The 12,689-nt window shown below is 46.7% G+C and overlaps 1 protein-coding gene across 15 annotated transcripts in view; it reads left to right on the top strand.

Moving 5' to 3' along the window:
* SPECC1 (sperm antigen with calponin homology and coiled-coil domains 1) overlaps positions 1-12,689 on the top strand; it is a 269,159-nt gene that overhangs the window by 182,033 nt on the left and 74,437 nt on the right. For 13 of the 15 annotated variants that reach the window (XM_042917319.1, XM_042917316.1, XM_042917318.1 and 10 more), the window contains 2 exons: positions 417-490; positions 902-1,080. In XM_042917319.1, the coding sequence (XP_042773253.1) occupies positions 417-490; positions 902-1,080 (253 nt within the window). Of the gene's footprint in view, positions 1-416; positions 491-901; positions 1,107-6,304; positions 8,078-12,689 lie in introns of those variants that run through there. The other 2 variants (XM_042917327.1, XM_042917328.1) reach the window with 2 other exon arrangements.

Below are 12,689 nucleotides of genomic sequence, written 5' to 3'. Positions count from 1 at the left end.
CTGGCAGCTGACCTAAAAGTCACCGGGGTAATAACCGGTCACATCCTCTGTTACGCAAAAGCCATCGGTCTCACAGCTTTAGAGGACATTCAGGACGATAGTGTGCGACTGTCAGGGAGGCCGAGAGGGAGTGTAGTAAACGTGAGTGGCAGTTTACGTCTTCCCAGAGCGCTGCATGGGTTTACCACCTGTCGTCCGATGGTATAACCTAACGAAACACCGCTTATTTCCCAAACCATCCCGTTTTCTCTGTCGGAAGATCCTCCTGTGTCTGGCTGCCGGTTATCGGGGTGCTAAGGATGCAATTTATAGCAGAATGGATGGATTTTAAATCTGGAGCTGCTCCCTTGCCACCTAGCTTATTTTCCCCCAAGAGCCTTGCACCTTTTCCAACTCTCTGACTTGTTCTTTTCCAGGCAATGTGATGAAGCTGGAGGAACAGAAGTCAGACCTGGAAAGGCAGCTGAAGACGCTCACTAAGCAGATAAAGGTGAGGTGGGGCTACAGCCGGGGACGGGGGAGGGGCCTTCTCCATCATTTTACCGAGAGCGTCCCCGCCTTAGGTTTGGAAACCTTTGAAAAGCATCCCGATGACTCTCCTAGCCTGCGTTCCCGGAGTCCCTTCCCGTGGCACGGGCCCTGGTACCACCGATTAGCGTTGGCAGGGAACAAAATTAAAGCAGGCTTTCATTTGCAGGCTGGAGCACTCTGATCACACGAAGGTGTAAGTTCCCACCCGTGCTGGGCCTCTTCCCCGGTGGTGAGGCAGCATGAGAGCGGTGCTCGGTGCCGCCTGGCCAGTCTTCCTCGGTGGCTGACACGGGGGGGGGACCCTGGCGCCCCTGCCCACGTGCCGGGCCTGGCCGGCCGGTGACGCGGGCGTGGGTCCTGGCGTTTTCAGGAGGAGACCGAGGAGTGGAGGCGGTTCCAGGCGGACCTGCAGACCGCGGTGGTGGTGGCCAACGACATCAAGTGTGAGACGCAGCAGGAGCTACGCGCCGTGAAGCGGAGGTTGCTGGAGGAGGAGGAGAAGAACGCGAGGCTGCAGAAGGAGCTGGGGGACATGCAGGGCCACGGCAGGTTGGTCACGACGGAGCCACGCGTTTGTGAGTCTGGCGGGCACCCGCGCAGTGCTTGGCTGCTCACTTAATCGCCATGCATGAGCCTTCGCCGTCTGGAGACGTGGCGCTTTGATGTCTCTCTGCGCAAAATCTTTATTCCTTTCCTAAGCTCGCTCCCCCACGGCCGCCACCACGACACAGCCTAGGAACGGTTCATCCGGGGCCCCATGGCTGCCCATTCTCTGGCCCAAGGCGGTGAGAAGACTCTTGGCTCGCATACGTACGAAAGCTCTAGCCACGTGTCCTCCTACCTTTAAAGACTAGAAAGATGTCTGGGATGCTCCTTAAATCCCAGCGCTGGTTAGCGCCCGGCAGTGCCCACTTCAGCGAGCCGTGGCAACACCTTGCGTGGGAAAGGCTGGACTCACTCCCCGGGGGAATTGCCACCAGATAAGGGACTCATTCCTCACGGCCCAGTGACATGCTTCTCCCTTGGCAATGCCTGTGGCCTGCCTCCAAAAGCCCTTGAAATAACCCTCTTTAAGAGAAAGGATGAGCACGGCAAACTCAACATCTGGCAGATAGGTGACTCTCCTTTTCCGTTCCGAGGGAGGGAAATCACATGGTGTAACGCCCCAGAGAGCTCTTCTTTTTTAAAAAAAATTTTTTTAATTTGTATTTATTATTGAGAGACCGAGACAGAATGCAAGTGGGTTAGGGGCAGAGAGAGAGAGGGAGACAGACAGAACGCGTGGGCGCATGAGCCAGGGAGGGGCAGAGAGAGAGGGAGATAGAATCCGAAGCAGGCTCCAGGCTCCGAGCTGCCGGCACAGAGCCCAATGCGGGGCTCGAACGCATGAACTCTGAGATCATGACCTGAGCCGAGGCCGGACGCCCAACCGACTGAGCCACCCAGGTGCCCCCCCAGAAAGCTCTTCTTAAGCGGGATGTTTCAGAGGAAGGTACTCCTAAAGTGAGCTCAAAGTTAATTATCATTTAAAATCGAAATGGTTTAAAAAAAATTTTTTTTTAACCTTTATTTATTTTTGAGACAGAGAGAGACAGAGCATGAATGGGGGAGGGGCAGAGAGAGAGGGAGACACAGAATCGGAAGCAGGCTCCAGGCTCTGAGCCATCAGCCCAGAGCCCGACGCGGGGCTCAAACTCACGGACCGCGAGATCGTGACCTGAGCTGAAGTCGGACACTTAACTGACTGAGCCACCCAGGCGCCCCATGAAATGGTTTACAAACGAGATTACAAAACAGTACTTTAGGCTTTAACTAATGCAGTGTCCCCCTCCCCCAGTCAGGAGTAAATGTCCCTAACTTTGGGATTCGTGGATATTAGGAAGTTATTTGGAATTTTGAGATGCCTTTGAAATATGAAATGTAGCATTTTAAAATCAGAGTTAGTGGGTCCTGAATACTACTTGGTACAGTTTGCTTTTCTTACATGTTTTCCAGGATCTCAAGGGTTTGTTCCCTGGCTAGATTCTGAGCCTTTGGTCCTGATGTATTATCGTGAATTTCATAACATGGGAAAAAGTAGATTTCTTATGAGAACTCTGTTTCGATTCTCTCCCCAAATTTGCTTTAGTCTCCCTCCTTCCTTTTTTGATGACTTTTACATAAAACAGGCCGTAGAGAAGGATTCAGGTACAACATTTGTAGCTTGTTCTGTGATTCACGCTTGAAAATCAAGGTGATTATTTTATAGTCACACCTATACCCTGTGGCCGCCAGGGCGTGTGAATTTTACATTGAGGAAGGATAGGAAGACTAGACTTGATAGTGTTGACATGACCACGAGGTCCCCTAGTCTGCTTTTGTGCTTCTGTTTATTTGTCCTTTTGTCTTGCTTTCATAATGTGTGTCTTTGGAAGAGGAACCTGATCATAACTTGCATTGCTTCATCCATACATTATCTTAAAAGTAAAGGATAAGAGACGAGTCCTGAGTTTATATAGTGGCCCTGAATAAGTTATTATGTGGGCTGTTGTATTTCTTACATAGATTCTGAGACACAGGCCAGATTGTACAACTTGAACTCTGATACCGTAAGAAATCTTCGCATGCGTCTTGACTCTTTAGGATCCATATACAATATCCTACATCTTCAAACTTCGGGTCACTTTTTTTTTTTTTTTATAGACACTGTACGTATCTCTTTTGATTTTCTAGTGATTTACAAACCTCCCACCCAGATCTAGCAGTTTAATCCCCTATCACAAAACATTTCAGAAGTGTAGAGCTGGCACCATCCCAGAACGTGGCAGATTACTGAAACCCTGCAGGCATCAGTGTGTGTCTCGCCCGTCGTCGTGTCGGGCAGGGCTTCAGACAGTGGCGGGTGCTGCTTTCTTGATCCAATTCTGCTGACGGGCCCTTCCAAAGAGTCGACTCTTTGAAAGGTACTCGCCAATGGCCCAGCCACTTCCTGAACCTCCCCCACGAGCAAGACTTGAAACTGACTCACGCCCTCAAAGGTCCTGAAGCAACGTAGTGTTTCCGTCTTGGCTGAATGGGTTCTTGACTGAAACCCAATTTGACTTGGCCAGTCACCTAGCGAGAACTCGAAAGTCATTCTTGGTTCAGGCACAGCCAACGAACTTGCAGAAAATTCTCTGATGAGGTCCTCCAAGTACAACTGAGAGAAGGTAAGAGCATCAGAAGAGCGCCTCTGTCCTACTATGGGATTAACTGAATCACATTCTCATTTTGCATTAATGGGCATTTGAAGGGATATAATGACGCTGGTAGGTGAGCAAAGGAAGTGCCTGGGTGTGAATACAAGTTAGCCTTTATTAAATCAGAACATTATTTAACCCAGTATTTTCCATCATTCTGAAAACTAGCTCATTAGCAGTCTTTGGTCCTGTTACGTTTTCGAAGGCATTTTGATTTTGGAGTCCGAGTAAACCGATGTGAAGATAGGTAGGTACGAGGCTCCAGTCTTGTCTTTGCCACTAACTTGGCACGGTTTCCTTCCCGGACCGAGCTCCTCTGTCCCTCCAAGCAGGAGATAAGAGTGGCTCGTGATTTAAGGCCCCTGAGTTCTCTGAGACCAGTTGGGCAGCTGGCCCTCCCCTGATGGGAGGGTCAGGAACTCACGTGCCAACAGTGAGTGCCCTCTGCCCAATGAACCTCCCAGACAGTGGCATCTCCACGTTTTAGCTGGGCTGTGGACCTCCCTTTTCTCTAACAGAAATTTGAACACGCCAATGTAGTTCTTCTTTTTTCTCTTAACTTTATTTATTTATTTATTTTGTGAGAGACAGCACAAGTGGGAAGGGGCAGAGAGAGAGAGGGAGAGACAGAATCCCAAGCAGGCTCCGTGCTGCCAGGGCAGAGCCCGACGTGGGACTCGAACCCACGAACCGTGAGATCATGACCTGAGCTGAAGTCAAGAGCCGGACGCTTAACTGACTGAGCCACCCAGGCGTCTCCGTACAAGCCAGGGTAGTTCTTAGTGGCCTGGAAGTGATCTGTTCTGCCGGACATTGGTAAATTAATGGATGAAAGGATAATAACTTGTTCAACTCTGGCTTCTTTCAGCTTTGAGTCATTAAGAGCAAGACGTTAAAATTAAGACTTTCATCGAAATTAAAACATCACACCTTTTTCTGGAAAAGTCAAGACCTGGGGCCTGACCTTCAGATACAGAGAACGCACACGCAGCCCCACATAGTGACTTGATGGGCCACACACAACCTTTCTAATGAAGGGACATTGTTGAGCAGTGAGGGACCCAGGCTTCTCCAACGGTAACAGGGAAAGACCTACACGGTTTTTTTTCTCTTACTCTGAAACAGTAAAAACCATTATTTTTAGGGTGACTTACTCGGTTTTCACTGTATGTTTATCATATGACCCCAGTAAGCATCCATGGTGACATCTGAAAAAGAGATCATTAAAAACACTCAACATCTGTGCCTCACGAACCGTAGCGATTTCTAAACAGAATGGCTGAGATTCCGAACGTGTCTAGCTTGTGCCGCTCACTGGCTCTTGTGTTGTCCCCTCTGAAGTGGGCAGTGTGGTGGCATATTATCACTGCCAGACTCTCTGGAATTGGCTCTAACTCTGTGTGCACGGTGTATCCTGCCCTAATGTCCGTCACGTGCCTGTGCCGCCCTCTGTGTTCCCACAGCTGTAACGTGTCACAGCCGCTCGCCGGGGGGCGGGGAGGCGGGGTGGTGGTTCTGGGACTCTCACTGAAAGGCAGAGCCTGGAAGTCCGAGGTGTAGATTCTCGGAGATCTTCTCCGGTTCTCTTGTTGCAGCGACTTTAATACAGCCTCCCCGGCCCCGCCAGAAGGGTGACCTGTTCTCACGGGGGTTTCTAAGCGGGTTCTGGGCACCTGGGACCGTCAGGGGCCTCTGGTACTTCCTGTGGCCCTCTATATGCAAACTGGCCCTCTGGGATCCCAGCACAACCCTTCCACTCCTCATGTTTTCATGGCTGGAATTTGCATCTGTGGCATTGGATACACAGCCTAGAGTCCTAAAGAGCGATGTCTGCATCCCCTAGCCCCCATCTTTTTTTTTTTTTTTAATGTTTGTTTATTTTTGAGAGAGAGAGAGAGACAGAGCACGAGAAGGGCAGGGGCAGAGGGAGAGGGAGACAGAATCTGAAGCAGGCTGCAGGCTCCGAGCTGTCAGCACAGAGCCCGATGTGGGGCTCGAACTCAGGAGCCATGAGATCATGAACTGAGTTGAAGTCGGATGCTGAACCAACTGAGCCACCCAGGTGCCTGCCCCCCAAACCCCAGTCTTTACAGAGTTGCTTTGAAAAGTGTGGACGTAAGCTTTCCCTAGATCTTTAGGACTTTTATGCCTTAATAATAAAATAAATCCCCCTTTTTTTTTTTTTTTTTTTTCTTTTTTGGCCTCTACTAGGACAGTAGAGGGATGCCCGAACCGCTCTGTAAATTACAGAGGGGCCTGATTTTGTGCCTCCTGGCGGTCTCTACTTCCCCAGCACGGCTGCCTGTTGGTGAAGGTCTAGCGAGAGGAGGCTGGTGGTGGTGTTTTGAAGTCTCTGGCATGTTCTCTGACTGAAGACCTTTGACTTCCAAAACTGTTAGAGGCACAGGAATGAAAACATGCTGGTCGTATTCTAGATTGCTCGTGTTTCCCCGTGGGTCGGTGTCAGCTACGCCTTCCTCTGTGTGTAGCCTGAGAGCATGTTGCCTCAAGGAACTCCTTTACCAGCCTTTCCCCCTCCATTTCTATTTCCACAGCTCCGTGGTCTCTGTCAGCTAGCAGAGCATTTGCTGGAAGAAAGACAGCCCAGCCCTTGCCATGATGGGAAACTACAGCCATTTCTATATGAAAGGGGGAATAATGTAGAGGAGAAATGACCCCTTTCAAAGAGCCAGATTGTCTCCTTATAACACCCACTGTTTCACACAGAGTCATTGCCATCAAGTCTCTACCTTTTTTCCGCGTTTTGGAATTCACTCATTCATTGTGCATGATCAAAGATGAATGATCCTTCCCTCCTTTTTTTTTCCCCCCCTTTTTTTCTCAGAAGATCCCGAAGTCTTTTATTTGGAGCCTAAGATGAAGTTCTGGAAAACAAAACAAAACAAAAAAGCACAAGCATGTTGTGAAACATTTTTTTTATGTGCAACTAGGGTGTTCTGAGGGAGCAGAGGTGAACACAGCCCATGTTTGTGTTTGACTTTCTGGAGTTTATTTCTGTGCTTCCTCTTGAAAATGGTATCTGACAATCTTGGAATTAACACTACTGAAGGCAAAATAGGAAGCCGTCTGTGTGAGGTCTCATTCTGAAGAAGCCAGCAGGTTCCGCTTCCTTCATATCAAGTCTCGAATGAGCCCTTTCAGGCTGGGGTCTGACTTCATGGCCTCACCGGACACAAGCCACCACTAAGTTTGGGGTTGATTTCCCAGATCTCTGTTGGGCTCCACACAAATAGATGTTTGGCTGATAATAAAGGATGTAGTTGAAGCAGTAATCTTCCGTGGTGACAGTGCCCGTTGGAACCTGACTGAAAATTAGTCAACAACTACAACAGATGCCTCAGGAATAAAACTCGGGAACTGAAAGGCTTTGAATCCAGAAGTGTGTCGTTGAGTGGGATCCAGAATTCAGAGTGTGACGTTAAACTCTGGAAGCACCGAGTTTGTGAAGATCCACGTTAATTCGGCGGCCGCCGTCAGGCACGGCCTCCTGTGGCCCAGACAGTTCTGGATCTTAGCTGTGTGTCTCCAGGATGAGACCAGAGTCCCTGTCTGGTACAAGGACGTGAGAAACAGGAGCACTGTAACTCAGGAGGATGGTCTGGCATGTCCCAACCAGAGAGCCTAGAATCCCTAGAAACATTTAGCTTGGTGATAGAAAGAAGAGAGTTCAATGCCTTCTCCCTAAAAATAGTTCAGACTCTCGCTGGCCTTGTCCAATTTATATACTGGGAGACCTTTACCTCAGATTGTGAATTTCTTGGGATGCTGTGAAATTCACTTGTCAGGTGTTTTTCAACAGGAACAGTAAGAACATAACCTCAACTTCAGATGCACAGCTATATTTGCACCCCGTATTTCGATCTCTCTTTACTCTGGGTACCGTTGAATATTTTTATACGCAAGCATTTATGAACCACTAAATAAATATGTTACTATTCAGAAGACGCTGTTGCCTGATTTGTAATCACTGGCCACGTTTTCGCAGGGCCTTCGTGTCATCTTGTCCTCCATTTTCTAAGCGCACGGAGTTTCAGATCTTTAAAGACACGTCCAATAACTAGAATTTGAGCTAGAAGCAAGCTGGGCTTTCAGTACAGATTTGTTGATAGGAGGCTGATTTTAAATATGAATACAGTTTTTAAAAATGATTTCATTACGGTAATAAGAGGGCAAGGGGCAAAAATACTGATTTTGCATAAACCGTCGAAGCAAAACGCCAGTGTTTCAAAAAAAAAAAAATCTAGTACATGGAATTTGAAGTCTAGATTTGTCTTGTTGAAATGTAAAAATAAATAGGTCACTTGGTGATTGGGTATATTGGACTTCTTCTTAATTACGAATATTTAGGTGTCCGGGTAACAAAAAGGAAATGGATAATGAAGAATAATCTTTTCCCTGGGGTGCCTGGGTGGCTCCGTCGTTAAGCATCTGACTTTGGCTCAGATCATGATCTCACAGTTCATGAGGTCGAGCCCTGCTTCAGGTAAACACAAGTGCCACTTCTCTCTCTCCCTCCCTCCCCCCACCTTCCTCTGCCCCTCCTGAGATTCTCTCTCTCCCTGCCCCTCGGTCACTTGGGCCTTCTCTCTCTTTCTCAAAAAAAAAAAAAAGATGTATATATATATATATATATTTTTTTTTTTTTCTCTCTCTCTAATACCACCCTGTAAGGTAATCAGTGTTCACAGCATGTTTGTTTTTCTTTACCTCCTCCTCTACTCCTAAAAACATATAAGGTTCATTTTTATTTTTTTTATAAAAATGGCATTATATTCTATACAGTACTCTGCATTTTCACATTTCACTCAACAGTGTACCATGGGCATCCTTCCAGGTCAATATATATGAATGTAACTCATTTTCATAGCTGCCTGGTGTCCCAGAGGATGAATGTGCCCTAGAACATTCGAATATTGTCATATCCGTGAACATCAAGGTTATATTTCATGGTTTTTTACTTTCCCAATAATGGGATAACAGCAGTCTTTATCCACATACACTTATAGATATGTGGTTTTATTTTCATAGGATGGGTTCGTAAAAATATGATTGCTATAATGGAGGATATGCACATTTTTGATTTTAATAGATTTGTTAGATTACTTACCTAAGACTTACGACCTTTTATCCTTGACGAGAGTGCCTGTTTATACACAGCCTTAGCAGAAGCAGATAATACCAATCTTAATTTTTGACAGTAGGATAAACAAAAACTTCTATCTCATTAGTACTTGAACTTTGCATTTTCCCGAGCATATTTTTTATGTTAACCATTTGCGTTTTATCTTTTTGAGAATTGCTTGTTTAGCACTTTTGCTTATTTTTTCATTGAGATGATTGTTTTTCTCTTATCCATTTATAAATCAGCATTTTATTAGGGATGTGTATTTATTCCAGTATATTATGGGTCTTTTGGCTCTGCATCTTGATCAGGGAAAATTTTATATTGTTACACAGTGTAATCTGTTAGTATTTTCTTTTACTGTTTCTGGGTTTTGTTTTGTTCTGTTTTGTTTAAGATTTACCCTACCCTAGGGACACCTGGGTGGCTCAGTTGGTTAAGCATCCGACCTCGGCTCAGGTCATGATCTCACGGTTTGTGAGTTTGAGCCCTGCATTGGGCTCTGTGCTGATGGCTCGGAGCCTGGAGCCTGCTTCGGATTCTGTGTCTCCCTCTCTCTGCCCCTCTCTTGCTCATGCTCTGTCTCTCTCTGTCTCTCAAAAATAAAATAAACATTAAAAATGAAAAAAAGGCTTCCCTACCCTAATCTTACACAAATAGGCTGTCACATTTCCTTCATCTATTTCTTTCTCTCTCTCTCTCTCTCTCTCTCTCTCTCCCTCTCTCTCTCTCTCTCTCTCTCTGTCTCAGATACTTGGTCTACCTTTCTTTGTTTAGTCCGATGTGAGGTATGAGTCTTTTCCTTCCAGGTGGACAGCCAGTCATGCCAGCACCATTTATGATCCAAACCATCGTCTACCCACTAAATCAAAATTCCACCTTTATGTTATATTTTGTCTATATTTAGAGGGATGTTCCTGATATGTTTCATTTCTTTTTTTCTAAAACTTTTAAACAAAACTGCTTTAAAAAAATTTTAATGGGATTATTAGATTGCTGATATCATGTTTTAGACTTGGCCTTTCATCATAAACTGTCATCTTTCATATATTATCCTCTTTTCTTGAATTTTGTTGTATTCTCAAGGCAGTTTCTATCAAGCATATGATTCTGTCTCCTGTCATGAATTTACAAATGTCTGCTCTCCCTTGAGTGCAGTCATTCCTTTCATTTTATGTTATGGAATCTGTGCATAGATCAGGGCATGTCTTAGGGCAGGGCAGATAATTGCCTATCTCCTCTTCTTGCTTAAATGGGTTAGCGTATCAGGGCCTGACGTTTGCCCAAGATCAGTGTCTATAGGTGCTGCTTACGTCTGTACCCACTTTGCCTGACTACTGCTAAAATCTTTTCATGTCTTAAAAAGATATGAAGAAGGGTGCCTGGGTGGCTCAGTCTGTTAAGCGGCCGACTTCAGCTCAGGTCATGATCTCGCGGTTCATGAGTTCGAGCCCCACGTCGGGCTCTGTGCTGACAGCTCAGAGCCTGGAACCTGCTTCGGATTCTGTGTCTCCCTCTCTCTCTGCCCCTCCCCTGTTTGCACTGTGTCCCTCTCCCTCCCAAAAATAAACATTAAAAAAAAATTTTTTTTTAAAGGATACAAAGGAAGGTTCTTTTTTTTTTTTTTTCAAGTTTATGTATTTATTTTGAGACAGAGAGAAAGAGAGGAAGGGGCAGAGAGAAAGGGAGAGAATCCCAATTAGGCTCTCCACTGTCAGCGCAGAGCCCAATGAACCGTGAAATCATGACCTGAGCTGAAGTCGGACACTTAACTGACTGAGCCACCCAGGCGCCCGAGAAGGAAGGTTCTTTAAGGTAAATTGGTGTTACATATCGGAGACACAGAAGCTCAAATAAAGTACAGAGGAACAGGTTCGTAGTGGGTGAAATTCATGTGTCCAGTTCCTTCTCTGGTGAAACTAATTGTGGGAACCAGCATCCTGGGTCTGCTTTTGCTAGCCATTGTCCATTTTAGGGACGTGCTGTGGCTCTTCCTAATCTGCCCCTTTCTGCTACTGTCCTTTTACCTGGGATAAACCATCTCTGGCCTCTTCGGACAGTCCTATGTTAATGTCACCCAGCCCTTGCAGGAAGAATGCTCCGTGTGCCCAGGGCTTCCTCTGCTCCTCTGAGCCCCAGCTCCCTAACGGGGGCCGTCGCAGGAGCTTCCCCACATCTTCATTTTCTCTGAAAGGGAATCGGGAATAAAGCCGCAGTGTTTACTTTCCATCCCTCCCCCCACTGCTCCCACTTACTCTCTATGTAGCAGAAAGTCCTCAAAGCTCAGGCCAGGTAGAGGCTGTCTTTCTGTAGCGTCCGGTGCTGAGGCAGGATTTCCACAGTGACTCTCACTGCTGGGATTTGGAGATGAGGATGCCTGTGTTCAAATTGCTGTCTTACCCTGTTTGTTTTACTGCCGTGTCTACGCTTCTACTGAAATTCCAGAATGGGATTCGGGGAAACACGGATACCTGAGAGCCAGAATAGGTAGGCATTTCTGTTTCACTCTAGAGCCGCAGACCGCTTTTAGATTTGTCCCACGCACGACAGTAAGAGACGCGTGGAGAAAATTGCATTCCACGCAAGGGCGTAGAATGAGCAAAGGCACAGACGGAAGACCTAAGCGGAACAGAGCCCCGGGTAGCTAGGGTTGTAGCCCAGAAGCGAGGTGAGTGGAGGGGAGGCAGAGGTTACGAGTCTTATGGCGCCAGGAAGGGCCTGCAGCTGGGCTCACTCAGGTTTTCAGGAACATGACTGGTCTTCTTTACAGATACTGACCTGCCGGTTATGAAGGTAGCGGTGGTGTCACACAGAGTTACTTTTGAATACTTTAAAACTAAGCATCAGGGCCCCCCCAGGGGGCTCAGCCGGTTACGCGTCTGACTTCAGCTCAGGTCATGATCTCACTGTTCGTGGGTTCGAGCCCCGCGTCGGGCTCGGTGCTGACGGCTCGCAGCCCGGAGCCTGCTTCGGATTCTGCGTCTCCTCCTCTCTCTGCCCCTCCCCTGCTCTCTCTCTCTCTCTCTCTCTGTCTCTCTCAAACCTAAAATAAAAACATCAAAAAAAGTTTTAAACTAAGCGCATACAAGAGCTCACATGTTACATTCTTGCATCAACATGGACCTGGATGCTGAAATAAGTGCTGTGGAAAGTCAGCACCACCCCGGGGCGCCTGGGTGGCTCAGTCGGTTAAGCGGCCGACTTCAGCTCAGGTCATGATCTTGCAGTCCGTGAGTTCGAGCCCCGCGTCGGGCCCTGTGCTGACAGCTCAGAGCCTGGAGCCTGTTTCAGATTCTGTGTCTCCCTCTCTCTGAACCTCCCCCGTTCATGCTCTGTCTCTCTCTGTCTCAAAAATAAATAAACGTTTAAAAAAAAAAAATTAAAAAAAAAAAAAAAAAGAAAGTCAGCACCACTTGAAGACTCTATCTTTAACCAAAGAGAGCAGTGAATTAGAGAGACTGGGTAACATTTTGAAAATAAAAGATGACTGCAGACACAGGGGCACATACGTTTAAATTACAACCAAAGACCTAGAAGGTACAGCAACAGTGAGTACGTGGTCCTCGCCTGCAACGGTCGGTCATTCTCGGGTATGGGCTGCCCCTTCCTAAGAGCAGATTACTGCATGAAAATAAGAGCAATGAAATAAATACTGATAGCATTTTTAAAAATACACGTTAAGTAAATTACATAACGTTTTTAAGATACATGGTACTTACTATGGAGCTGTACACAACATTTTTTTTTGGCAAAAATCGTTCATTATTATCATAGTCTTACATTCTGGAATCAGATGG

This window comes from Panthera leo, chromosome E1 (genome assembly GCF_018350215.1).
Source record: "Panthera leo isolate Ple1 chromosome E1, P.leo_Ple1_pat1.1, whole genome shotgun sequence".
Classification (NCBI taxonomy): Eukaryota; Metazoa; Chordata; class Mammalia; order Carnivora; family Felidae; genus Panthera; species Panthera leo.
This window is presented reverse-complemented; position numbering and strand designations above follow the sequence as displayed.